At 40.3% G+C, this 26,500-nt stretch overlaps 1 protein-coding gene across 5 annotated transcripts in view; it reads right to left on the reverse strand.

Moving 5' to 3' along the window:
* Nucleotides 1-26,500, reverse strand: part of UBAP2 (ubiquitin associated protein 2) — a 107,223-nt gene that overhangs the window by 41,470 nt on the left and 39,253 nt on the right. For all 5 annotated transcript variants that reach the window (XM_051643678.1, XM_051643681.1, XM_051643677.1 and 2 more), the window contains exons 7-13: nt 21,550-21,604; nt 20,283-20,386; nt 14,095-14,147; nt 7,974-8,041; nt 2,750-2,939; nt 1,789-2,002; nt 711-985 (exon numbers count right to left, since the gene is read on the reverse strand). In XM_051643678.1, coding sequence (XP_051499638.1) covers nt 711-985; nt 1,789-2,002; nt 2,750-2,939; nt 7,974-8,041; nt 14,095-14,147; nt 20,283-20,386; nt 21,550-21,604 — 959 coding nt within the window. The remainder of the gene's footprint in view (nt 1-710; nt 986-1,788; nt 2,003-2,749; nt 2,940-7,973; nt 8,042-14,094; nt 14,148-20,282; nt 20,387-21,549; nt 21,605-26,500) is intronic.

The raw sequence follows: 26,500 nt of genomic DNA on the forward strand, positions 1-26,500 counted from the left end.
TTCCTGCTTTATAAACAAGAAATATATCATGGTCTTTGCTCTCTTTCTCCCTAGCAACTTTGCATAGAATCACAGAATCATTCTGGTATGATCAAGCTGGATAAGAACTTAAAAAGTCAAACCATTAGCCCAGCACTGCCCAGTCCACCACTAAACCATGTTGACCAGCACCACATCTACGTGTTGTTTAAATATGTCCGGGGATAGTGACTCCATCACCTCCCTGGACAGCCTGTCCCAGTGCCTGACAATCCATTCAGGGAAGAAACTACGCCTAATAACCAACCTTAACCTCCCCTGGCACAACTAGAGGCCATTTCCTCTCACCCTTTCTCTTGTTAAGTGGAAGGAGAGACCACCTCCCACCTGGTATAACCTCCTTTCAGGCAGTTGTAGAGAGTGATAAGGTCTCCCCTCAGCCCCCTTTTCTCCAGACTAAACAACCCCAGTTCCCTCAGATGTTCCTTGTAACAGCTGTGCTCCAGACCTTTCACAAGTTTTGTTACCCTTCCCTCAACACAGTCCAGCACTTTCATGTCCTTCTTGTAGAGAGAGGCTCAGGACTGAACACAGAATTCAAGGTGTGGCCTCACCAGTGCCCAACATAAGGGGGCAATTACTGCCTTGGTCCTGCTGGCTGCACTATTTCTGACACAAGCTTTTGTATGTTTTTACATGTATTAAGGAGCAGCCACCATTCAACTACCTACCTTGGATGCTGGAGTTATCCTCCGTTTTGGTGGTTTTATCTGTTTTTGCTGGGTTTGATGCGCAGTCACTGCCTGGTTATCCATAGATACAGTGGGGAGCTGCAACATTTTGCTAACAGCTGTAGAGGTGTCTACTGGTGATGGCTCTCGGAGTTTTACCTGGGCAGAGAAGGACTCCAGCCCAGGAGGAGGAACAGTAACTGTCTGCACTTGCTGCTGCTGTCGCTGGGTCAGCTGGCTCAGAACTGGGGATGGTTCAGGCTGGGATTTAAAGTCTGGTCAGCATTAGGAAAAATAAGTATCAAAATTAAAGCATTATACTCTGCCCGTCCCACTTCTACTCTTCATGAAAGAATCTGGGTGACCTGACACACTCAACAGCTATGATTTTCACGCGATTTTCATACGACCTTCATCACTGCAATAAGGACAACATCTGATATTCTCTAAATAAATGCTTGCAGTGGGCAAGCATTACTTGGCTTTCTTCAAAAATATGAAGACAAAACTATCTATGTAGTCACCTAACATTATCACACATTAGCTCTCAAAAACCGTTATGGATTATTTTAATCAAACACCGCATTCTATGATTCTGTTGTAAGTTTCACTGCAATTAACCACCACGATAAACTGTGATCACTTCCACGGGGTCTGGAATTGCAGTTTAGAAGTATTATGAGTTGGGATTTCCTGCCCTGACAAATGAGATTTTCAGCACAAATAGGAACTCATCTATCATCTCAACCTAGCTGAAACTCAAAAGATACTGAACATTAACAGTTTTTTTTCCAAGTCTTCCCCAGTCATATTTTTTGGATACTGAAAGCCAGGCAGTGGCTCAGAGCATTGGTCAATAACGATGGATAAGGTTAAGCCTATCAAAACCTAGTTTGTCATATACTCATAATGCCTATTTCCAGCCAATAAATGTAACTCTTACAATGTTGCAATCGATTGTATTATTAGGATTACATTTTTTTGGAAAAAAGTTTTTTATTAGGGCAATTTAAACTATCACTGGCATTAAGAAATAGTCCAGGCTAACAGAGAGAGGAAGCTATGTCAAAGCACTTACCAAACTGACTAAGGACTGAGGACTGAGTAATGGGTGGTTTTAGATCCCAGGATGATGTGGTTGTTGTGGTAGTGGTGGAGGAGCTACTGAGGTTTTGTTGAGAGGTAAACTGGCCCAGTCCTGGAGATTTCAACTGGTCTAAGATTTGGGATCCAGTAGCGTTTGCCAGTTTAGAGGATCCAAGTTCTCCAAAGCCAGAACAAAGAACTGCAGACTACCAAAAGACCAAAAAACAAACAAACAAACAAAAAAAAGGCAGGGAAGGAGTGGAGTGAAGTATCCCATAAATAACTTGAACATAACCATAGGGTTAAAGCCTACAGCTGCTATTTGGCAGCAACTAAAACTTCTTCAGCCTTCAATTACTAAAAAATGACCAATAAAACTTTGAGCAGCTGTAGCACATGGCCCAGTCCTCTCTGATTATCATTGATACAACTTTGACCACTGTGATTGCAACAATACTGATCTACTTGAATCCATGTACCTTAAAAGTGCGCATATTTATTCTCTGAAAATCAGTCCAACCGTTTAGTAAATTTTAAGTGCTCAGTTTCAAGCCCTCACAATTGACTCAGAAACAGGCAGATTTCCATGAAAAGCAATTGGATATGTGCTTGGAAACAACACATAGTTTTCTGGCATAGAGCTCTTTCCTATAAACAAATTATTTCATCCTAAATCAGCATGCAGTAAACACACCTACTCTTTGCTCATAAAGTAATAGAAGTACTTCATGTAAATCAAGAAACAACTACTTAGCAAAACAAGTACAGGAAGTCTTATTTTTGCATGTGTGTGTGAATGGAAAGAACAGAACTCTTAATTCCATTCCTTCAACACTTGTCACCTGAATTTTACAATTACTGAAACATTTCATGAAATGTCCAGTACTGGAAAAGTTGTTTAGCCTGAAATATTTACTCATTAAGAATATTTAGAAAACATAAGATAATTTTACCAGACTTTGAGAAGAATAAGAGTTTACAGCACTGGAGCTGCCAGTTCCTGATGCCATCTGAGTGCTGTGCTGAGAATTTGTGAAGACTAGGGCTTGGCCAAAGGTCTGCTGCTGAGGAGACTCAAATGAGTTGCCTTCTGTCTCTTGGGCAGAAGTCACAGGCTTCTGAAGCAGTGTTACCAAATCAATACTGTAAGAAAAAGAGAAGTCTAGCTGCAATTAACATGATGATGAGGCTGTACTGAAAGTGAAGAAAGGACTAACAACACTAAAGCTGCTGTACCAGCAACGGAATTATTACTGATAAATAGTCCTTTCAAATACTGCTTGTCTGCAATACAAAAAGAGTTAGAATAGAAATTTTTGCCAGAAAGTAATATTTAGCTAGCTGAAACCTTCCGCTACAGTTAGATTATATATTATCTTTGCACTCTTTTTTTTTCAAACATTATCAAATTTATAACATCACATACCACATAAATAACCTATGTGATTAACATAACCACATCACCGGAGACAATCCTGCCTGCAAGCCCATCATATATATATACTGATAATCCACATTCTGTGTATCACACTACCCCTTTAGAAAGGGCAAGGGATCAAGGTACCACCTCTGTAGAGGATAGGTATGAGCACACTAAAGAATAAAGTCAACATGCAGTGATTGAGTGAATATGCAGTGACATGGAACTCACAGGAGCAGCACAGATAAAAGCTAAGTTTCTCACAGCAGGCACATATCCAAAATTACACTACGACACATACCTGAGCAGGATGAGAAACATTAATTTTCTTTGTTTTGGTATGCCTTACTAACCCCTATCACATACTGTCCTGGTTTGAGCCAGGATGAAGCCAGTTTTTCTTTTGCTAATTCCTTTTTTCATTTCAGTGAGCTTTCTTCAACTAACAACTGCGTGTTCTGCTAGGTTGATAAGACACTGGAATGTTTTTGTAATTGCTGGGCCCTCAAGGTCGTGCCTTTGCTCTGCCAGCTCAGACACTGCGGGGGGATTTGTGGCCCCCCTGTGGGAGGCTGGGTTAGACGAACAGCAGAACTGGCCAGAGATATTCCATTCCATATATCTACGTAGGCTCGGGGGAAGGTCGGAGATGACAGAAGAAAACTTCATTCCTTCCTGCTTCGCTCTCTCGCCGCTTCGCTTCGCCTCTCTGTCTGCCTTCCTTCTTCTCTCTCTTTCTCTTTCTTTTGTTCGTGGCCGGCGTCTGGGAAAACACCATCTGCCCATCATCGGGACATCGACCTCAAGCCCTCCTGACCCTTGTAACTCTCTGCCTTTCTCCAGGAGCAGCTTCGGGATTCCTCGGAATTGTCTCGTCTGAGGGAAGTGCTGTGGGAGTTGCTGGGGGTGGGGGGAGGCGAGAGGCTTCTGCCACACCTTTGTATAATCACATATATATATATACACACTCTTATATCACGTATTAGTATTCTAAATAAAGTTGCACGGTTCAGTTTTCAATCTAGCCAAGTCTCTCTCTTTTTTTTCTCTCTCTCCTTCCCTACCTGGGTGGGAGGGGGAGGGGATCATAGAATCATAGAATCTTAGGGGTTGGAAGGGACCTCGAAAGATCATCTAGTCCAACCCCCCCTGCTAGAGCAGGGTCACCTAGAGCACATCACACAAGAATGCATCCAGGTGGGTTTTGAATGTCTCCAGAGAAGGAGACTCCACAACCTCTCTGGGCAGCCTGTTCCAGGGCTCTGTCACTCTCACAGTAAAAAAATTTTTTCGTATATTCACCTTGAACCTCCTATGCTCCAATTTCCACCCATTACCCCTTGTCCTATCACTGGTCATCACTGAGAAAAGCCTAACTCCATCTCCCTGACACTCACCCCTTATGTATTTGTAAATATTAATGAGGTCACCCCTCAGTCTCCTTTTCTCCAAGCTAAAGAGACCCAGCTCCCTCAGCCTTTCCTCATAAGGGAGATGTTCCACTCCCTTAATCATCTTTGTGGCTCTGCGCTGGACTCTCTCAAGCACTTCCCTGTCCTTCTTGAACTGAGGGGCCCAGAACTGGACACAATACTCCAGATGCGGCCTCACCAATGCAGAATAAAGAGGTAGGAGAACCTCTCTTGACCTACTAACCACACCCTTTCTAATGTACCCCAGGATGCCATTGGCCTTCTTGGCCACAAGGGCACACTGCTGGCTCATGGTCATCCTCCTGTCTACCAGGACCCCCAGGTCCCTTTCTCCTACACTGCTCTCCAGCAGGTCAGCCCCCAACCTGTACTGGTGCATGGTGTTTTTCTTCCCCAAATGCAGAACTCTACACTTCCCCTTGTTGAACTTCATCATGTTTCTCCCTGCCCAACTCTCCAGCCTAAGTCCCTCTGAATGGCAGCACAGCCTTCTGGTGTGTCAGCCACTCCTCCCAGCTTAGTGTCATCAGCTAACTTGCTGAGGGTACATTCTATACCCTCATCCAGGTCGTTGATGAAGATATTGAACAACACCGGTCCCAGTACTGACCCCTGAGGGACTCCACTGGTCACACACCTCCAACCAGATTCTGCCCCATTGACTACAACTCTCTGACTCCTTCCTTTCAACCAGTTCTTGATCCATCTCACTACCTGATCACCAAACCCATACCTGATCAACTTATCTACAAGGATGCTGTGGGAGACAGTGTCAAATGCTTTACTGAAATCAAGGTATACCACATCTACCGCTCTGCCATCATCTATCCACCTAGTAATTTCCTCATAGAAGGCTATGAGGTTAGTCAAACATGATTTACCCTTGATAAAACCATGCTGACTGCTCCTGATGACCCCAATATCCTTGATATGCCTGGAGATAGTGACAAGAACAAGTTGTTCCATCACCTTTCCAGGGATGGAGGTGAGGCTGACCAGTCTATAGTTACCCGGGTCCTCCTTCTTGCCCTTCTTGTAGACTGGAGTGACATTTGCTATCCTCCAGTCCTCAGGCACCTCTCCTGTTACCCATGACTTACCAAAGATGATGGAGAGTGGCCTAGCAATGACCTCCGCCAGCTCCCTCAGCACCCTTGGGTGCATTCCATCCGGACCCATCGATTTATGGATGTCCAGATTACTCAACTGATCCCTAACCCAATCCTCATCTACCATGGCAAACTCCTCCTCTATCTTGACTTCTTCTGGGGCTATATGAATCTGGGGCTCATGGGGAAATCCTGCAGGAGTAAAGACAGAGGCAAAGAAGGCGTTCAGCACCTCTGCCTTCTTTATATCCTCTGTCACCAGGGCTCCCACCTCATTCATCAGAGGGCCAATATTGCCTCTAGTGTTAGTTTTGTTAGCTATGTATTTGAAAAAGCCCTTTCTATTATCCTTAACCTGACTTGCAAGGTTAAGTTCCAAGGAGGCCTTAGCTTTCCTAATTGCCTCCCTACATCCTCTGACAACAGACCTATATTCCTCCCAAGTGACCAGCCCCTCCTTCCATGATCTGTAGATTTTCCTCTTCCACTTGAGTTTGCCCAGTAGTTCCTTTTTTAACCATGCAGGTCTCCTAGCTCCCTTACTAGATTTCCTAACCATTGGGATGCTCTGATCCTGTGCTCGCAAGAAGTGGTCCTTGAGTGCTGACCAGCTATCTTGAGCCCCTTTACCTTCTAGCACCCTGTCCCATGGGATTTCCCTTAACAGTTGCTTACGGAGGCCAAAGTGTGCCTTGTGGAAGTCCAGGGTTCTGATCCTGCTGGGTATTCTGTTCCTTCCACACAGGATCCTGAACTCCACCATCTCGTGATCACTGCAGCCAAGGCTGCCATTGACCAAAACTGCTTCAACAAGGCCCACCTTGTTAGTTAATACAAGATCCAGGAGCGCTCCTCTTCTAGTTGGCTTGTCCACCATTTGCATTAAGAAGTTATCATCAATGCACTGGAGGAACCTCCTAGACTGTGAAAGGCTGGCTGTGTAAGTCTTCCAGCAGATATCGGGGTAGTTAAAATCTCCCATGAGGACTAGGGCCTGTAGTTGTGAGGCTGCTTTCAACTGCCTGTAGAAAGCCTCATTAACTTCCTCATCTTGATCTGGAGGTCTGTAGTAGACCCCCACAACTGTATCACCCGAGATCGAGAGCATTGTTGTCAAACTGAGTCAAACATTGACACATACTTAGCACAGGTTTATCCAAGAAAAAGGGAAGCATTCAGAAATAAAATAAATCTACTCCAAAAAATCTGATTTAAACTTATCCTAAATATACCACAACCTTGGGCTGAAGAGATGCTTTCAGCATTTTCATTAGCATAGATTTCTTAATGCCCAAAACAACCAAAACCAAAACAAAACCACTAGAATTTGAGCTGATGAACAGGAATATTTTCTAACATAATTTGAGGGACATCCACTGGAAGAATATTTCCATTAGAATAGTGACCATGTGATCATATCACCTTTAAGAAGCACAGGAACATGAACTGTAGACCAACTGACACTATGCCTTCTCCAGATGACATTCATATTATAAGGGAATTGTTGCTGCAGTCTGGAGTACAGCAGTACAACTGCATCAAGACGTCTTGAGACCATTAGGCCATCTAATTTTCAGATCTCATGCTACCCACCTACTGAAGTCTTCAACATAGAACTTTAATCTGCTCACCTAGGACCTGAGGCTAATACAGATAATTGATTCCACATTATCATCACCATGATCCAACAGGTTGGTTTTTTTCTCCCCTTGTTTTTGGTTCTTTATCCAAACTACATAATCAGTTAAGGCAAGTAATAATGATGCCTACCAGGAAATTCACCTTCTTACCAACCCAAGCTTTTCTATTAAGACATCAATCAACGCACTACATTCTGAACACTTTTTGCATCTACAGAGGCAGGATTTCCACTTTCTGGACAGCAAAGCCAGAGCTTCCTTTTCAGCAGCAGAAAACTATTCTTGCCAACTACTTTTACTCCTGCCTGTAAGCAGTCTTTGTGAAGAAGGAAGGGTCTTCTCAGCATTATGCTAGTGGATTAGGCAAGTTTGGCTCCATAGTGAAAAATAGGTATCACTGGAACACATAAAACCAATGATTTGCAAGCAAGGCTTTTGCAATTATGAAATTAGCTTGACAAATCCCTGACCAGGGCTGCCCTGTGCTTTATTCAACATTTTGTATGTGGAAGCAAACATCACCTAACAAAGCAAAAGACTTTTCAGGTATAGGAAAAATGTGGAAAAGAGCTTACCTTTGCCCAGCAGTCACATGATTCTCAGCTGGAACAGAGGAAGCAGTGAAGACTTTTGTTTCAGAAAGCTGAAAAAGAGAGGTGGGTTGGGGGAGAAAGGTATTTTAATAATACAGGGGGTCACATTTCACTGCTGCAGTATCTGCAGAAATTCCATGTTGGTCATGCACTTTCAACATAAAAGTGAAGTCAAACACCATTACAATTAGTTATGCTGCAGCTCTGCTTAAAATGACAAAAACATATAGTTGAACTTCAGTGTCCTCTCCACAGAACTGCATACAAATTTAATTAAAGTATCAGGAAATTTCACCTAGTGAACACACACAGTGGCATAGCAGTGTAGCTATATCAGTTTGAGCAGGAGTTGAACTGAAAAATATACCGGTAGAAAGTAATTAACATGACAGCTGGTATATCATCAGTGTAAAGATACCTTGTGCAGACATAATTTAGGACTCTATAGAGAAACTCTGATAAATCTTGCTCCAGAAGTCTAACACACTGCACCATCCCCATTAATTTCATGTATCTCTGTGTTTTACAACTCAGCCCACATCACCATCAGAGGCTTTTTGTTAGCTTTTCCTTTTTAAAAAATAGTAAACAGTTACAGCTTCCTAGGTTTAACTGATTGCTATTTACATGAATACTTGCAAACCAGAGCAGGTGTTAAGTCAGTACAGGTTAAGTATAAGAAGGAAAAGATATGCATGTATAACCCTATAATACCTATATTTTAAATTAAATTTGCACAACATCCTCCTTACCTACTTACCAAAGAACAACTGACCTGTTTAAACACTCAGAATGTGACATTTGAATACAGCTCTTCCAGGAAACTAAGCATTTTTAATTGTATATGTCACTAGCAGTCCAGTTTAAAGGACATCATGGATGTGAGCCAATTTCATCTGCCACCCCACATCCTACTGAAAGCACGTATATCCCTGAACACTGTCATCTGACTGGGATTCCCCTCTGAAGCACTGTTGATTTAAGCAGCACGCAGAAGAGCTGACTGCAAACAACCACGTACCGCTCAGAAGCAAAGTTCAAATGTTTCATGTACTCCCCTAGCACCCATTTGTTTGCAACAAACTGTGTCATGAAAACAGTGGGTAGCACCAAAATTCCTACCTTCTTTTGCTGGCAATACAACATAATTTCAATCCCATCTTTCTGGAATACACCTCTGTCCTGTGCACAATGCTGCCTGCCCTCAACTCTATGCACTGACCAAAACTAAGAAAGAAGATTCAGCTCTAGCATAATTTCAATTAAGAGGCTGCTTCTCTCTTATTCAGCCCCTTCCTCACTGAATGTGTTATTTTTGCACAATGGGTACTGTACTTTTTGTAGTGTTATCAGATTCCTGCCTTTTGTGGCATAAGGAGGACAGCTAATTGCACGAGCAGCAGCCTATGTTCTGCAAACCTTTGGTTAAATATTAAATTATCCGTAATGTCAACAGTTTCTTACACTCCCATAATCCAGGGTAAGACTAACTGTGGTCAAAACACTGATGAATCCTGAAAACTAAGCAAATCAAGGATCCTAAGGATGTTTGTGACAACACAGAAGCATGCTTGACACAGGAGTGAGGAAAACTTCTCTTCAAGTGAACTGACACGCAAAACAAAAGTCTCCAGCTACCAGCTCAGCTACACTGTAGTACACACTACACTCTGTGGCAAACTCACTGCCACAAGCTCCAATCAAGCACTTAATTCAGAGGTCTGCTGGGACTACAGCATTTGTCAAAATACATACTTTGTGCAGCAGGAGCTGAAAGTTGTATTTTTGCAGATACATTTAGTATTTCTTAGAAGTAGCATTATCGGCTCCTAACAAAGTTATTTATGCTCACTGGACACTACGCTCACAAATCTTTCACTGAGACTCCAGCATTTTCCCAGAACTGAATGAATGGTCATGAACCATTCGCAAACATCTGCCTCACAAGGGTATTTCCTCCACCTGCAGTGAAATGTCTGGGCTTTTCAGCTCCTGTTCCTATGATAAAAATCATTCTCCAATCACCAAACAAGCAACATATTTAACAACTAATTACCGGCTACTATGGCCAGTTCATAGGTGAGGAGAACAGGAAAATAATACTCCAGCATCCCCATAAAAACATCAACAAATCAGAAATAACAAAATCTTATTACTATTTTGATATGATGCACTGAAGATAAAGAAAACAAGTTTTCATGCTGCTTCCCAAAACACTTTTTTCTATTTTCTACTAAAAACCACTTTTTCTCTTTTTTTTAAAGTGTTGCTGTTTTTTCAAATATAACCTAAGACTACCAGTGTCATAGAGAAAACGTCTGCCTTCATCCACTTTCCAATAATCTGAATGTATTCTATTTCTCCCCTTCTGATAGCTTCTGCAGTTAAACTTTATTTGGTAGAGTTAGGCTGATGTTGGACTCATCTTTTCCAATCAAAACAATTCTGTGATTCATTTTCATTAGCCAGGCGAATATAATTGCAATTTTAACAAGAAAAACCATCTACAGCACCTCAAGATTTGTCTGGTCCTTCATTGTCCACATCCTGAAGATCCCTCTAACAAAATACAAACTCCTATTTTCACTGCAATGAGTTTCCATTCTATTTAAGAGTGTGCTGACAACCTACTACATTTGCTAAATACTCACTACTAAAGGTAAGTATCAGACAGGACTACTAGATCAGAAAAACCTAACCCTTCTAATGTCAGACAACACTAAATTTCACTCATCTGCTAGCAACTTGCATCTGACAAGGAAACAACACATTTAAACAAAAAGTTCTTCAGAAAAACACTTGGTCTTTATCTGCAGATAGCAAATCACAGAATCACCAAGACTGGAAGAGACCTTTAAGATCATCAAGCCCAGTCTATCACCTAAGACCACCACATTGGTTAGACCTTGGCACTAAGTGCCACACCCAGCCTTTCCTTGAACACATCCAGGCATAGTGCCTCTACCACTTCCCTAGGAAGTCCATTCCAATGTCCAATCACCCTCTCCATGAGGAATTACTTTCTAATATCCAACCTAAACCTCCCCTGGAGCAGCTTCAGGCCATACCCTCTTGTCTTGTTGCTAGGTGCCTGGAAAAAGAGTCCAGACCCCATCTGACTACAACCTCCCTTCATTTCAGGTAGTTAAAGAGAGTGAGAAAATCCCTCCTGAGTCTCCTCCAGGCTAAACAACCGCAGATCCCTCAGCCTATCCCTGTAAGACCTTCCCTCTAGTCCTTTCACCAGCCTCGTTGCTCTCCTCTGGACCTGCTCCAGCACCTCAATATCCTTCTTGAAGTGAGGGGCCCAGAACTGGACACAGTACTCAAGGTGAGGCCTCACCAGTGCTGAGTACAGAGGGAGAATGACATCCCTGCTCCTGCTGGCCACACTATTCCTGATACAAGCCAGGATGCCATTGGCCTTCTGGGCCACCTGGGCACACTGCTGGCTCATGTTCAACTGGTTGTCAACCAGCACTCCCAGGTCCCTTTCTGAGGGGCTGCTCTCCAACCACTCTTCCCCCAGCCTGTAGTGCTGCCTGGGGTTATTGTGGCCAAAGAGCAGGACCCTGCACTTGGCCTTGTTGAATTTCATGCTACTGGCCTCAGTCCATTGACCCAGCCTGTCCAGGGCCCTCTGCAGCTTCTTCCTACCCTCCAGCAGATCGACACCAGCCTCTTTGGTTGTTTTAGTCATTAGACATGCTGCTAGAATTGTTTACTATACTTTTAAATGCACAGCTCCATTTTCCAGCCATAGGTTCATACTATGCCTTTGTCAGACAGACTACAACCAGAGCCCATTATATTTTCAGATTCAGTAAACTAAAAATCTCACTTTCGAGGACCTCTTCTATCAGTAAATAATTTTCAGCTGTTCTCCACAATTTTTATTTTATAAAAGCAATGAATATTTGGATGCAGTACTTCGCAAGCAAGTTCAATAGAGTCTACATAAACATAAATCAAAAACTATGAAGAGACAGGGAAGAGTGCCTACAAACAAAAAGATTACCACAGCCTTCATTTTTATGCCACAGCATCAGCCCTTTAGGAGATCATGCTGAGCTGTTCTTTTTTCATTGTCCAATGCGATCCTGAAAATTTTTCAGTTACTGCTTTTCAGAAAACAGCCCCTTGTTTTGGAGGTGTGCCTTTATTCCCATAAAACAAACGGCCCCTTGGCTATATGAAACCATTTTTCATTTGAACAGGTCAAGTCTAGCAGAAGTCCAGATTTCTCTACATGTCTTTTAATTGTTGTGCCAATAATTTTTAAATCTCCCATGCATTTTATTCAGTAGTGACTTAATTTTTACTTCAAAATCACTGATAAAGACATTAGATGGCATCCAGCCCAGGGCTGGATTCTTTTACAGCCCTCTGAGAAATGTCCACTTTCAATAAGGGCCCTCCTGCTAAAGATTTACTTGCCAATATTTGCAAGGCAGAAATTAATCCACTTAATGTGTGTTGTGATAGCATGTAATTATTTTTAGAACAAAGTATGTATATCAAATCTCTTACAAGGACATACACAGCTAACTTACAATTTACTTAAGAGACCAACATCAGATTTATTTGGAGTGGACCTATTTTCCATACAACTACACTGAATGGCACATGCTGTATACTTAAGCTTCCGGGTTTTTTTACATCAGATTAATCCATTTTTCCATTATGTTTTCCCCAGGCATGTTCTGGGATAATGTGTAGACATCTTGCAATCTCCAGAGGTTCCTTCCAACTCCCCTAACATTCTGTGATTTCATTCACTCTTTCTGAAGTGACAATGAACAACTTTCTCCTATGTTACATGGATCTTTCCAGGATTCTAAAATTAATTAAAGTTAACAACAGGCTAGAGATTTCTGCTTCTCTTTTAAGAGTCACCTCCAGATTACTCAAGTTTAATTATTAATTTTTTAAAAAAAATCTACCCCTAGTCAGCATGGCTCAATAACCCTCCCATTGTACAAATGCTGTATTGTACCAGCATCAAACAGGGGTGAGTAATGAAGACAGAAATTTTCACTGTTCTTAGTCTACCTCTAGCATATGCTGCAGAAATAGAGGATTGAAGAATAGTGGGTTAAAAAATTATGCCAGCTTTTTATGGCAGTAACTGATACAGAAACCCTAAGAGGTTTAGAAGTTTCTTTGAATTTTCCCAAAAGACAGAGACCTCTCATCAGGTAAGGACAGAGTTTTCGTATCTGTCATATGAAACATCCACACATTTGTAGGGATAACATTGACATGCCACACATGACACAAGGAGGCAAGAAGGATAACAGTCTCTTAACTCTTATGAAAATAAACTCAAATTACTGGATATTTCTATAAAAGATGGAAAACTTCTTAAAAGCTAAACTTTCCTTTCCATATTTCTTGCTACCTCATTTGTCTGCTTAAGCTTTAATACAGTAACTGAAAACTTAAAATCACACATGCAATTTTCACAAACCATGATCACAAATGCCAAATATTTTACAGACATGAAGACAACTCTTGCCCGAAAATGAATGAGAACCAAAATTGCTGTAGTACTTTAGACAACACATCATGAAGACATAATAGGAGTGAAGTAATTAAGTGCTAACTTCAGCATATTACTAGCTCCTGTTTTTAATATTATGAACATAAAGTAGTCTATGTGAAATAATTACACAGATTTTAAACAAAAGGCATCAAATGAAGAGTCTGAAGTTGATAGAAAGCTTCAACACTTAATTACACACAAATCTTGTGATAATATGGCTTTAAATCTCTACACAATAGTAGGGGGAAGTATGGAGTTAATACCCACCAGCATTGAGCAGTGGAGAGCTATAATTCACAAATATTTAATTTTGAATAAAAAGTTAAATTTTATTATCTATGTATTGTCCATCCAGCAAAATAAATTAAAATTCCTTCATTCAATTTTATATAAAATATAAGCCTATTTTTTAAAATAGGAATTAGAAGAAATACAATAAGAAACACCATTGCATGCATACAGCAAAGAATTATTTTTAACATTTAGTTTTTTCAGGCAACATAGAAAACTCTGGAAAGGGTGAATAATCAATCAGCCTATCCAATAAGGTGAACTTACATCTTCATTCCAGTCTTCTGCTGTCCATTCTTCTATTGAGTTTTTCCATGCTCCTATTGTAATTTGTGGAAGGAAAGAAAACAGTTATGAGCTAAAAGCACAATGTCATACTTCAACCCTTCTGCTTTATAAGCAATCTTTTTTTCATTATTAATGGAATACAAGGCAAAGAGATGGTGGTTGGAAACATGGGGAACTCTAGAAAATTGGTGTGCAGATTTAAAATTTCAGGAGGTGGTAGGGTTTTTCCCCTCTTTAATTTCTGATTTCAGGAATTTCTTAGCCATTAGGATACGTGACATAATTTGCACAAACACATCTGACACCAGTGACTAATCCCAAATATTGGAGAAACTTCCTTCTGTGTCCCTCAACAACAGTGAGAGGTTACTCAGCCATCCTGTGGGATCTCTCAGTTTCATGCATAAATTCATACAGAGCCTGAACAAAACAAGCAGTAACACCTGCTCCGACATCCGTGATGCTACTTTCAACATATTCAAATTTCAGACTCAAGCTAGGCCTCTGGACGCTCCTTTGCAATCTGTCAACTGTCTCCTTAGGGTAGAACAACCCCAATCCCTTCTCAATAGAGCAGTTCTATTTGAAATAATATATAATTCCTATAACGGCAGCAGAAGAGTCAATAGCTTCCACTGTAGCTGCAAAATGCTTCTTCCCGTAACTGGAGCACAGCATGCAGTCCGCAGCATTCAGCAATGGGAAAACTGTAGGAAACAATCCTACAGGTGCAAAAACCTTGTCCCTTCCATAGGAGGCAGCAGGCACAGACATGTGAGAGCAATAAATGGACTGAAGGCCTTGCCTACCAGCTTAAGCACAGGGAAGGTTATCCCAGCAACAACCTGAGTGTTCATTTGAACAACACAACCAAGAGAGAAGAAAACACCGGCAGTAAAGCTCCTGCTACCATCACCTTTGATCAAGTACAAAAGCAAAAGAACTACTGCTTTAATCATCTCCTTAACCAGGAACTCTCTGAGAGACATTCCTCCAGAAACAAGCCCCATGAAGACAGCATCAAATACAGTCTGCACTAATGCCATCACTACAGCAGTGCATTTTTCTGTACACTGTTAAAAGCAGAGCCCTGGGCAGAGGAAGGTCAGAAGGGCACTAGTGCAGGGAGGTGAACAGGCCTACCACAAAAATACACACACGGTGCCAAGAAGAAAGGGGGTTTATACCTTAGAATCCAAAATTATTTGGCAGGTCCTGAGCAAGGTAACATCTGCTCTGTGTTGGCTCTGTGGAGCAATACAGAGTTGCCTGAAACGTCTCATGCTCGCATTTTACTGAATAGTCCCTAACCAGGAGGCTTCTACATGCAGCAAAATAACTAATAATCATATCTGATCACAGCAAAATTACTAGAGTAATCCACACATTCCCACAGAAATTTTGGAAAGGAGGAAAAGCTCAATGAGCTGCAGTTCTTAGAGAAATTGTATTTTCTTTCCCTTCCCCTGGCCAGCACAGGATCCCCTCTTCTAGTCTTTATTCTTTTAATTATTACTTGTATTTGCCTTGCTCGTATTACCTCGAATCAGTGAGAGCAAAGCCTGCCTCTTTAGAAGACAAACCTGGTGCTGGTGCCAGAACTCTAACAACAGAGCTCAGAGTCTGCTAAAACAAACACAAAACACACATTCACCTGTTCCTTCTACTCACGAACATGATACTGTGCATTTACACTTTTTAAATTACTTTTAAACTTTTTAAACACTTTAAAACTTTTTAAATACTTCTATTATTTACTCAAGCTGCTAAGTTTATTACATTCTACCTTCCCAACTCAGTGCCTCCAGCCTCAGTTATTTCACTGTTCTTCTTTACATCAAATCCAGTTTGCTAACACCTTTCTCCTCTTCATGGGATTCTAAGTCTGATCTTACCATTACCACACCAGTTTCATTTTAGTCCAAAATTCACCTTGTCATTATTGCAACTCCACAGATCCTCTTCCCAACTTTTACCTCCCAGCCTTGCAAAGCATCACAATTTATGAGTTCTCTGTTTTCCACTGAAGTTATGGTTTGTGTTTCAGTGGCTATTTGTGACCCTTTCCTGTTTCACTTTTTAACAAGTTCATTTTTTAGAAAGTTATAAAGCCAATAAAAAGTACACAATATGTTTTTCCTAAGTCTTCAGCTATTCGCCTCACTGACACACTACTTGATATTTTTTTTCCTCTTTTTTAAGTAATCAGCCATAGTTATTAAGCCCAAAATGATTTTATTTTGGTGTATCCCAAACTTGTGTACTAATTCTTCCCTTCTGGATTACATTCACATTCTAGAAAGACCTGAAGGTTTCCTTAAAACGCCCCTTCTGACTTCTACAACAGTCAAAAAAAACCCCAGACATCAACTATCTTGTAACTTCTCAGCTACACAGCCCCTTTCCCTCCCCTAACAGTTACACTATAATTTTTTTTTTTGGTCATTCTTCAGAGTCCTTTAAGGTGGTCCATGACTAAAATAATGGTGTTTTTCTGATAAATTTATGAAAATCTGTCAAAGAAGAGGTATCAGTAAGTTACCAGAATATAGTATCATTTTTATAACCTACTTTGAGAAGTGATCACCACCAAAATAACTTATTTACAAAAAACGTTGTGATTTGTCACTTGGGCACTCCTACTGCCTTGTACATTACAAAAAAGAGACTGAACACTCAGCATGCCTTTAAGAAAATATCAATCACACTGTTCAAGTTGATTCTCCCTTCCATGAGGATCGGTCTTTCTGTTTCTTCCCTTCGGTCCCTTCTCTTTGCGTTTCAGTTCCACATTACTTCTATAAAAATCTGGATGCAGGGAAACTGAAGCTGAATTATTTGGAATAAAATTCACTTAAATGTTATAAACTATTAAAGATTTGTCCTGTACTCTCTTCTTATTTCAAGCAACAACTCAAAATTTAATTTCCACCAGATAGCTTTTCTGTAGGATTACATCGTGGGGCACCTAAAACCAACTTTTATTCAGGCTAATCAGTTCCTCTGGTATCCAACAAGTCAGATCAAGAGGTTCTAGAGCCATTTCAGGACATGTATGGGGCCACATACATTTTGGGAAAAAAAGTTTATTTCTTTTTAATTGAAAATGTTGGGTTTGATTATTTCCCAGCACTGGCTTAAAGAGAGAATATCTAGGAAATACTCAGCATTCCACAGAGTTTGCATTTGTGTGATGTCTTCAGAAAACATTTTCATAAGCAAATTGTTTTTTGTTCTCCAGGTAGTTGCCCAGTTATCTCCTTTTTAATGTAACTGCAGATGAAAGACACTAGTTTTCTAAGTAGGTAGTTTGGGCTAATCTTGTTTTCTTTCTTTTAGATGAAAGAAGAAATGAGTAACTAGGAATAAAGAGAGGGATTTCCATCCTGTCCTTCCTCTGTGTGTAGCCTTACCAACACTCTTCACTAGCACACTGCAGCCTTTATGGATTTCCATATATGTGCATCACCCTCATGAACAATGTGGAGCTCCTAAAGATGTGAATTTACTTATTACTGGGACTGTTCATTTCTAACTAACACACAGCACCCTAAATTATGGAAAAATAATAATAGTAAAAAAGGCACCAATTGAAAACAGATATTTCTCATTAACACGCCAAATCACCAGCTCAGCTTTGTACAGCCTGCTTCGAACCCCACACACCTCATCTGCTACTTTTTCCCCCTTCTGCTACTTTCACCTTCCTTCCCAGGACTCTCTTCTGCTTTGGAACAACAACACCAGCTGCAGCCTCTTCTAATAGTCCTCAAGATGCTTTTCAACATGAGGTTGAAAGTGCTTCCAACTTGGACAAAACTAAAGGATTCAATTTTAAAGCCTATTCTTTTTAAAGAGATATCTTCTTTTTAGTTTGGACACTTATTTCAGCTTGTCCAAAGAAGAAACACTGCAAAATAAAACACTCTTTCTGGAATAATATATAAAGAGATGTTTTGTCACTTACGGTGCCTTTTCCATTTGCACTGAAAGTAAATTAAGTTGCCAGCAAAAAGATACCTAGCACACAAAAAACATTCTGTTAACTAGTTTACTTTACATTTCCACCAACCAAACTTTTTTGCAGGAACCTCCCACACTGACACTCATTCATAGCCCTAGGAACCATTAATCTGATGAGGGCAGCGAAAATACCCAAATGCCTTCTTCATACCACCATCTCCATACCATGTTCCCTTGATTTCCATACATGTCTTAAATTGCACTACTGAAGTTCAGTGCAGTTTTTGGTGACAGGTGCACACAGCCTAACAGCAAAAATGCACTCGGGATTCAAAACCAAGTTCCATAGGTCAACTAGCACATTCTGAACCTCCACCAACGTTTGCTCAGCAGCAAACCCCTTATGTCGACAAAACCATACCCTCAGGGGACCTGTTTACCCACACCAAGCTACTCGTACTCCTAGGCAGAATTCTTCCCGTTACTGAAGACTGAGGAGATGCCTACAAGAGGGAACAGAGGTTGCCATAGGGGAGACACAGAAAGGCTACCGAGAGTTGAAAAGGAGGATCACAAAACATTCAAGCTCACTTGGGAAGAGAAGCACAAGTCAAAATCATTTGTAAGCAGCATTACATTTGCATTCATTAACAACTAACCAGTAAATTTCTACCTCTGGTTGTTCCATCACATGATTCTTGTATGTCTTTCTTCAGTTAATTAGCCTTACTGCTTCAGCAATACTTAAGACAACACACCCTGCCCTCTGCTACCATGTGGCAAACAAGAGTGTCAGTATTCCTACGGGAATTTTCTAATTATTGGTTGTCCTTCTAACACATTATCTCAAACTTATTTGAAAAACTAACATGAGTGAAAGTAAAAGGTGCATTTCTGTTAGCACTACAGCACTAAGTAATTTCAAAAGTGGTTGCCTGGAAAGATGATGTATTTATCAAAAGAGCACCCTTTCAATAACCACTAATATAACCAGGGCCACTCTCCAATACAGGACTAAGAAGGCAGAGGGACAAGACAGCTGCCTAATAAGCCCTCATAAACTTTAAGCCTCTTACAGTCTCCCGTAGATAAGTAGAAAACAGCTTGTATGAAGTTTTGAAAGCTGCATCTCCAGCAGCTCAGAGCACAGCAGAACTCAACAGAGCAAACCCTGGCCCCCATGATCAGTCCTACTTCCACACATGACACAGGGGTTGATGAAAAATCATCCAAGCAGGTTTCAGGAATTAAAGAGATCAGAAAAGCTACCCTTTACTGGGGTAAAAAAAAAAAAACAACAACCCTCCTATTGCTCAGTGGTTCCCAAGTGTGGACAACAACATACATGACTTTTTGCACTCTGACACATGGATTCCTTTGTCTTCATCACCTGTCACGGACTATGGGAAGCAGTAAGCTATCCCATTTTCCCAGTCACAGATGAGCAGGTCAAACTCTTCATTTCTGAATCACCATGAGACCACTGTAAAGACGTTCCTTTCCAAATTATGTCTGTCCCTTGCCTTTAGCCAGGCACGCATACTTCACACTTGAAACTTCACTGTTGCCTCCATCTTTGGACAGGGAGACAGCTCTTTTGGCTCCCAATCAAGTACCTATTCATGCTTTCGTTAATAATTCTTCAAGTTGGAAGATCTTGGAACTCTGCTCCATCCCAGAAACTCACATCCTTACACTTTTGCATTGTAGAGGTGGGGCTCCCATAGCCATCTCAGCGTCACTGACTGGATTTGTATTTGTAAACAGCTTTTCTTTTACTTTTTTTCTTCTCCTCAGATATTCACACACTATTCTCCAAAGCCTGTGGACCAATCCCTTTTAGTACGACTTATACTCCTTAACTACATTAGGTGAGCTCTTAAGCAGTACTTAGATATCTAAAGAGTTCTTCACCTACAAGGTTCTTCTAATAACTCTTCCAATCCTTTTCCCTCAAGGGACTGACTGTTACTACTAAAACAAACAAAAAAAACCCTGCACATTGCCCTTCCTTTATTCTAACCAGAGAGTCACTCAGTCTACAGTATGTGCTCTGCAGTTAAGCTATAAAAATGAAATATGCCATCCATGTGAGACATGCTCACATTTTCAGAAGTTAACTGAACCCTAACAGAATGGTTATTTTGACTGCAATTTGCTACAGGCCTTCATTCCAATCCTTCCACTTTCTTGAAGCATCTTACCAGTTCCATCATCTGCATCATTCTGACCAGTCTCCCAAATCTCTGATTTTGTCCCAAAGCCATCAGTGGCAGAAGACTCCGTATAGTCTGCAGGGTTAAATGTCCTAGAGTTTTAAGAGTTAAGAAATGGAAGAGAACACATGGGTCATTCAATGAACACAAGTGCCACAATTCTTAGCTGAAGTCGTATTAGATTTAACATCTCAACCGCCACATAATTTAACTTGGTAGTTTTAGCTTCAAGAAAAATTTCTCCTCTATGAGTGGATAGAGACAAAAAAGGGAGAAAAAAAGAAAAAAAAAGTGGAGACTGGGAAAAAAAAAATTACTGAAACTGAACCAAAACAATTCCTGAAAAAAAGCATTAACAGCATACCTACTCCTCCCAGTCCCATAAATCATTAGTTTATATGCACAACAATAAGCTGACAGTTTCTCAGCAGGTGGCTGACTGATGAGAAATCAGTATCATGTCCTTTCAGAGCACCAGACATGCGCAGGACAGGAGTCAGAACATCAGTAAGAGTATTTCAGAATGCACTCCTGACACCAGTGCCAAAACACACAGATGTTTAAAAGGTGAAAAGGGATTATTAAAGAAAAATGCCTTTTCAGTTTCTCATCTACAAGCATGAACAGGAAGGATTATTAGAGCAGCAGAATGAGCCTTCTGTTCACCATAACATCAGTGATGTGCCATTAGAGGCAAACACTGAGTGAAAGCAGTGGTGGCTACACTTCTATGAAGCAAGTTATTCCAATAAATCTGAGAACAAACTTCTGAGCTGCTGAGTAACTCCTTTTGATTCCATTTTAGGGTCCACCAGCACCCAAACAGCTAAAGCATAAAAGCTCAAGAACAGCAACGACTTTATAATTGCTAGACTTCCAGGTTTCATATAAAACTTGCACTTTCTACACTACACTGAAATAGATCTATTTTTACGTTGACCTAAGACTATGTGCACCACACAGAACATCCAGCCTCCAAGGTACTCTGTGGCTGCTATTGATAGGTACAAATGAGTTCCGTAAGTCTGAGATACTAACATTGACTGAGCATACATTAGGTTTGTATAGGTGTGTCTAGTTAGAAATACTGGTTCGAGATAAAAATAATCCATTAATCATCTAACAGACTTGTGAAATTTTGCATCCATATTGGTTTATCAAATATATAGAAATATTGATAGAGTGGCAATACTGAAAATTTATATTGCCACTAAGTTTGATCCTTGCCAAAATCTGTGCTCTGCATGTTTCTTACCCCATGCCTTGGGCTGAAAACCTCCCCGCTCCTCTCCCTCTGCCACGTCCAAACCCTAGGAGAGAAAACACCATTTAACAGCAACAGCAGAGGAGCCGCAAATCACTAGTCTGTCACATCAGAAAATACTGTGGTTGAAGAAGAAAACTACCATCAACCTAAATATCATTTACTCCCCAGATTTCCTCACTGGAGAATTTGTGTCCCTAACATAGGCGAATTAGTCACAGATCATCTAAGACGACACATTTCAGTAGGAACTGCAATTCTCTGCTATCCTTTCTGTATCTAGTGTAGTAGCTTCAGATGCCAAGAAAAAGCCTTACCTAAAGACTCATTTCATGTGAGACTGATATTGCCAAATCACTAGACATTGTTCAAAATCTTGTCGCTGCTTTCTCACTCTTGCCTAAGATGCTCTAGAACCCCAGCCTCCTTGCGTACCCTTATCTCTCAATAAATTCTCTTTCACTCTCTGCCTGTGAGGAGAAAGTTTAAATGCTCCATTTGTTTCCTTACCTGACTCAACCCACCTGTCCTCTCCTTCCCCCTTAAATGATAGTTACTGACATGAACATAACCCAATTCGAATTACTCAAGTTTCCTTATTATCACCCACAAGAACATTCATTTGTATTTAAAAAAGAACAAGTATTTGTTGTCTTCAATTTTTATTACTAGCCTCAGTTACAAGCTTCTTGATACAGTAAATGGCTTTATTTTTGCATGTTTCACAGTGCCAAGAAAAAAATTTGTATTACACAACTATCTATAAAAGCACATGCGTATGCAAACTGTTAGAAACAATTTCTTACATGTAACTTATTTCTCCATACTTTTTTTTTTCCTTTTTAGGACCTCAGCGTCTGAGGTTTTTCCAGTTTGTTGAGGAAGACTGAATATTATTTTGTGTTACAAGAACGGAAATAGGTCAAGAGCTTCAGACTGAGAACAAATATGTTTAACGACAAAATCATGCAGTAATTTTAAGTCACCAAGCAACTACAAATTTACTGGAATGCAAAAGTTCTAAGTCACCAACACATTGCTTGTCCAAAAATCAGAATTACTGTGACTGAAGTTGGACCAAAATTACCCTTTATTTTCAACAGACCACTTAAACTGAATAAGAGCAGTAACTCCAGGACGTGGAAAAAACAGCTTAGGAAGTTCCTGTTTAAATTACTTTGTTTTCTGCCCTCCCTCACCATTCTTCCCCTTGCCCTAGTTCACTGTCCAAATGTTAAAAGACACTTCTGAAACCTCTAAAATGTCTACTACCTACATTTTCAAGGACTATTTAAAAGCAACAAAATAGCAGGATAGCTGTATCTGTATTCTGATAAAGAGTTTACTCATACCTTATAACAAGATGACAACTGCTAGCTACAGAGAAGCCATGGAAACCTGCAGAGAAAAGATTCCCATCCAGCAGCACACTGTTTTGGTGGGGCAACACAGAAAAACTGAAGGCCTATTATGTGTACATTTTCCCCTCTTTGCTCTCTTTTCACAATCAGTTGGAGAGAAGACAGACACTGGTAAAAAAAAGAAGTAACAACAGCTGTAACTCAGCAACTGCCACCCCTCTTCACCAAGGCCATAAGTGAAGCTGTGCTCTTCACTTTGCCATAAACAACAGTGCTCCAGACCCTGCGTAGCCAACTCATTGTACCTCAACCTCTAAACCTCCTTGCTCAACCTACCTATTCTACTGCTCTTCTCTACTTTGCCTACCTAAAATCTGGGAAGTTGTTCCATGGCATCATGAGGTCAGAAGCTCTCTGATGCACCAAGGTCAGTGCTCTCCATATTATCTTTCTACCCGCAAAATAGCAGAGCCAGCTACATAAGTTTACTTGGGGAAACTGTATGGGTCATCTATGTAATAAATTTACTTCCTATGGCTACCAATGCAGGATTAAACACCATTTAACAATGATGCACAGAAGAGAGGGCAACAGGTTTTTTGACAAGCTCAGCCACAAAACCGATTGGGAGCTACAAATCACAGAAACAGACAAGCGTAAAAATGTTTGAGGCAGACACTAGGTACAGAGAGATTAGCTGGAATGAAAGATTTGAGACAAGTGAAATCTCCACAGTATCCCAAGTGCAAAAGCCTAAAAGAATAACCTTAACATATCAAATAGAAGACAAAGCTTTAGGAAGCAATATATATATATAAGATGTCGTACCAGCACAGACGCAATAAACAACTGGCTAAAATCACCAATAAGAACCTCTAACCATGTCAGAAATCACTAGAAAGAAACCATGCTGATCCTGAAGTTCAATGGTCAGCCCTAGACTACCAGCCAGCAAAGCTTGTTTTCTACTTTGGAAGTCAATTCTGAACTTGAATTTCAAGTGGATTCTCTTAACTTCATTAAGCTTTGTCTATGCTGTCAAAACTGAAATAAAAGTTTAATAAACAAATGCAACAAAAAGCATTCTAATGCAGACAAGAGAAGCACCAAATCAGTGGGCTTACAGAAAGCACTAAATTCAAGGCTAGAAAAGGCACTTATGAAGAACTAATTCAGAATATGGGACAGTGAGTACTCACCACTGAAAAACCACCCTAACTTGGACAAGGAATCTCATACATCATGGTCACTCATGCAAGATGCCAGTGGGAAAGGATGATATTCTCTTTGACACAACCCGATTACTAATATAGTCTTAATTTCTCATTATAAGAAAATTACTTCTCTCAGCTGCCAAAATTAAAACATGGCCTTAAAACAATTAGAAGGCACAGTCTTCTAACACAGAGAAGTTAGTCATGAAGGACAGTGAGGTATATGCAAACTTTTGATGCTTTTCAACAGTGACTAGAAGGTCAGTAAGCAAACAGGGCTTCACACCACAATTCAGATCAGGGACCCAAATTCTGAACATGCAGTCCCACAGTAATGTAAACTCACTGAAATCAGAACTACTACAGCTGAAGTCTTCCTCACCAATGAGTTCTGCTGTCTTTCCCACACTGACACTCTTGCACATACTAGTGAGTGAGTGCAAAAACACTGTCAGAAAACAAAACTATTAGTTCACTTCCAGTCCTTGTTAAATGCCAGAAAACTAGTCACCTTTACACCACAATAAGAGACCAAAAAAACCTCTTGTCCCCAGCTACCAAGCTACCTGTCCCCTTCTTCCTTTTTTGTCTTGATTAAATTTAAAGCAACCCTCTAACACAGTTCAAATGCACCAGGAGACAGACAGGAACAATTCCTCCTAGCAGTAATGCCAGTTTATGCTGTTAACACAAAAAGTACAGCTGTGACACTACTCTAAAAAGATGTGTGTATATGGTTTAGATTGCAACCGTCAATATTTACGAAATTCACAACCAGCAATTCTCGTATCAACATTTTTTTCTACCCATGGAAAGAGAAAAAGTAACTTGGCAATAGCTCAAGAAATCTTATCGTCTAAAGGAATAGATTTTTGCACCATTTTCTTACAGCCAATCAGTGTTTGGAGCATGAAAGCAAATGACAGACATCAGGCAAAGAACAAAATTACTGCCCTGTCTCATACAAACCTTTATAACATTTCTTCACATTCCTTTACACTTGAATCTACAAACAAGCTAAAGTATCAAGTCAGCATTGCTTACTCCAGGGAACCAGAACTGAGGAACTACACTTAAAATTAATTCTGATCAACATTCCTGCAGCTACCCCATATACAACACCATTTAAAACCTACAATTACTTAAAACATGTTATTGTTTCCTTTAACATTGTAACTGTTTAACTATGTAATGTTGGGATTTTTTCCTGTTTTGTAGCACATCTCCCTTTGTTGACTAGGTCCACATTAGCCATCACTTATTCAGTATATACTTTTCTCTTCTGGAATGAATTCTAGAGAACTCAACACCTACACCCAGGCAGGTGGCAAGATTTTCCGCTACCACTGAAAATCACTGCGAGTTCAGAACACATTCAAGTCTTCACTCTGCTACCATCCATTCAAGAAATGGATCTATCACCTACTTTACATTTCTTTCCCCAAAACAAATGCACACTACGTGGGGGCATGAGAAAAGAGTGTACTACCACAACTCAGATGGGCCTAGCCCATTAATTTAACACCCTATTCTGTAGAATATCCGCCGGCCAAGTTCACGGGCCTAAATCCTGCCAATGCAACACACGTGGCTTTATTTAAAAATCCAGATGTTCACACCAACAGGTTTAAATTAGGTGAAGACACTTTAAGGTCAAGGTCCTAAAAAGACTTCAAAGAAAAAGGAAATGCAGACAGGAAGAGCAGGCAACACCCTAGATTTGTTCTTATCTCTTACTTCACAGTAACTGAACAGCCGTGGTGTCTGCTCCTGAAATGCAGAGCCAGCCATCCTTCTAAGGACGGAGACTTAAGCCTTAGGAAGAGATAAGGAGGCTAAGTATATAAAGTTTGTTTTCTAGTTATTCCATACTACCAAAAAAAACACTGAAGTTATACTTAATAATTCAAAACCACTTCTGTGTTATTAGTCATCAACAAGCTAGAAGCATTGGATCAGTTTTACATACTGCCTGTACTTTGGGAACCATTTTTAAAGCGTGTGCAGAAAACTTTCAACTTAAAGTTATTTTTTAAATAAATAACTTTTAAAGGTAAGTTGCAGTTAATTTAAAAAATAAAAACAAAAACAAAACCACACACAGCTTCTTCACCAATGCAGAATGCACTAAAACAAAACTAACAGCCCACAGAACGTGACCTCTAGGTCTACTCTACATTCATGTTTTAGAAAAATCAACATTCTTAGTAGTTCTGGCAAAGGATTCCCAAACTATATCATGTGCCAACTGTGCTAAGCTTTTAAAACAAGGAAATGTTTAGGCATGCAATTCTGGATACAGCAGCTCCATTTTTTCAAGGATAGCTTACTTCTTATCTTAAAAATGTTTAAAAAAAAAAAAAAGAC

This window comes from Apus apus, chromosome Z (genome assembly GCF_020740795.1).
Source record: "Apus apus isolate bApuApu2 chromosome Z, bApuApu2.pri.cur, whole genome shotgun sequence".
Classification (NCBI taxonomy): Eukaryota; Metazoa; Chordata; class Aves; order Apodiformes; family Apodidae; genus Apus; species Apus apus.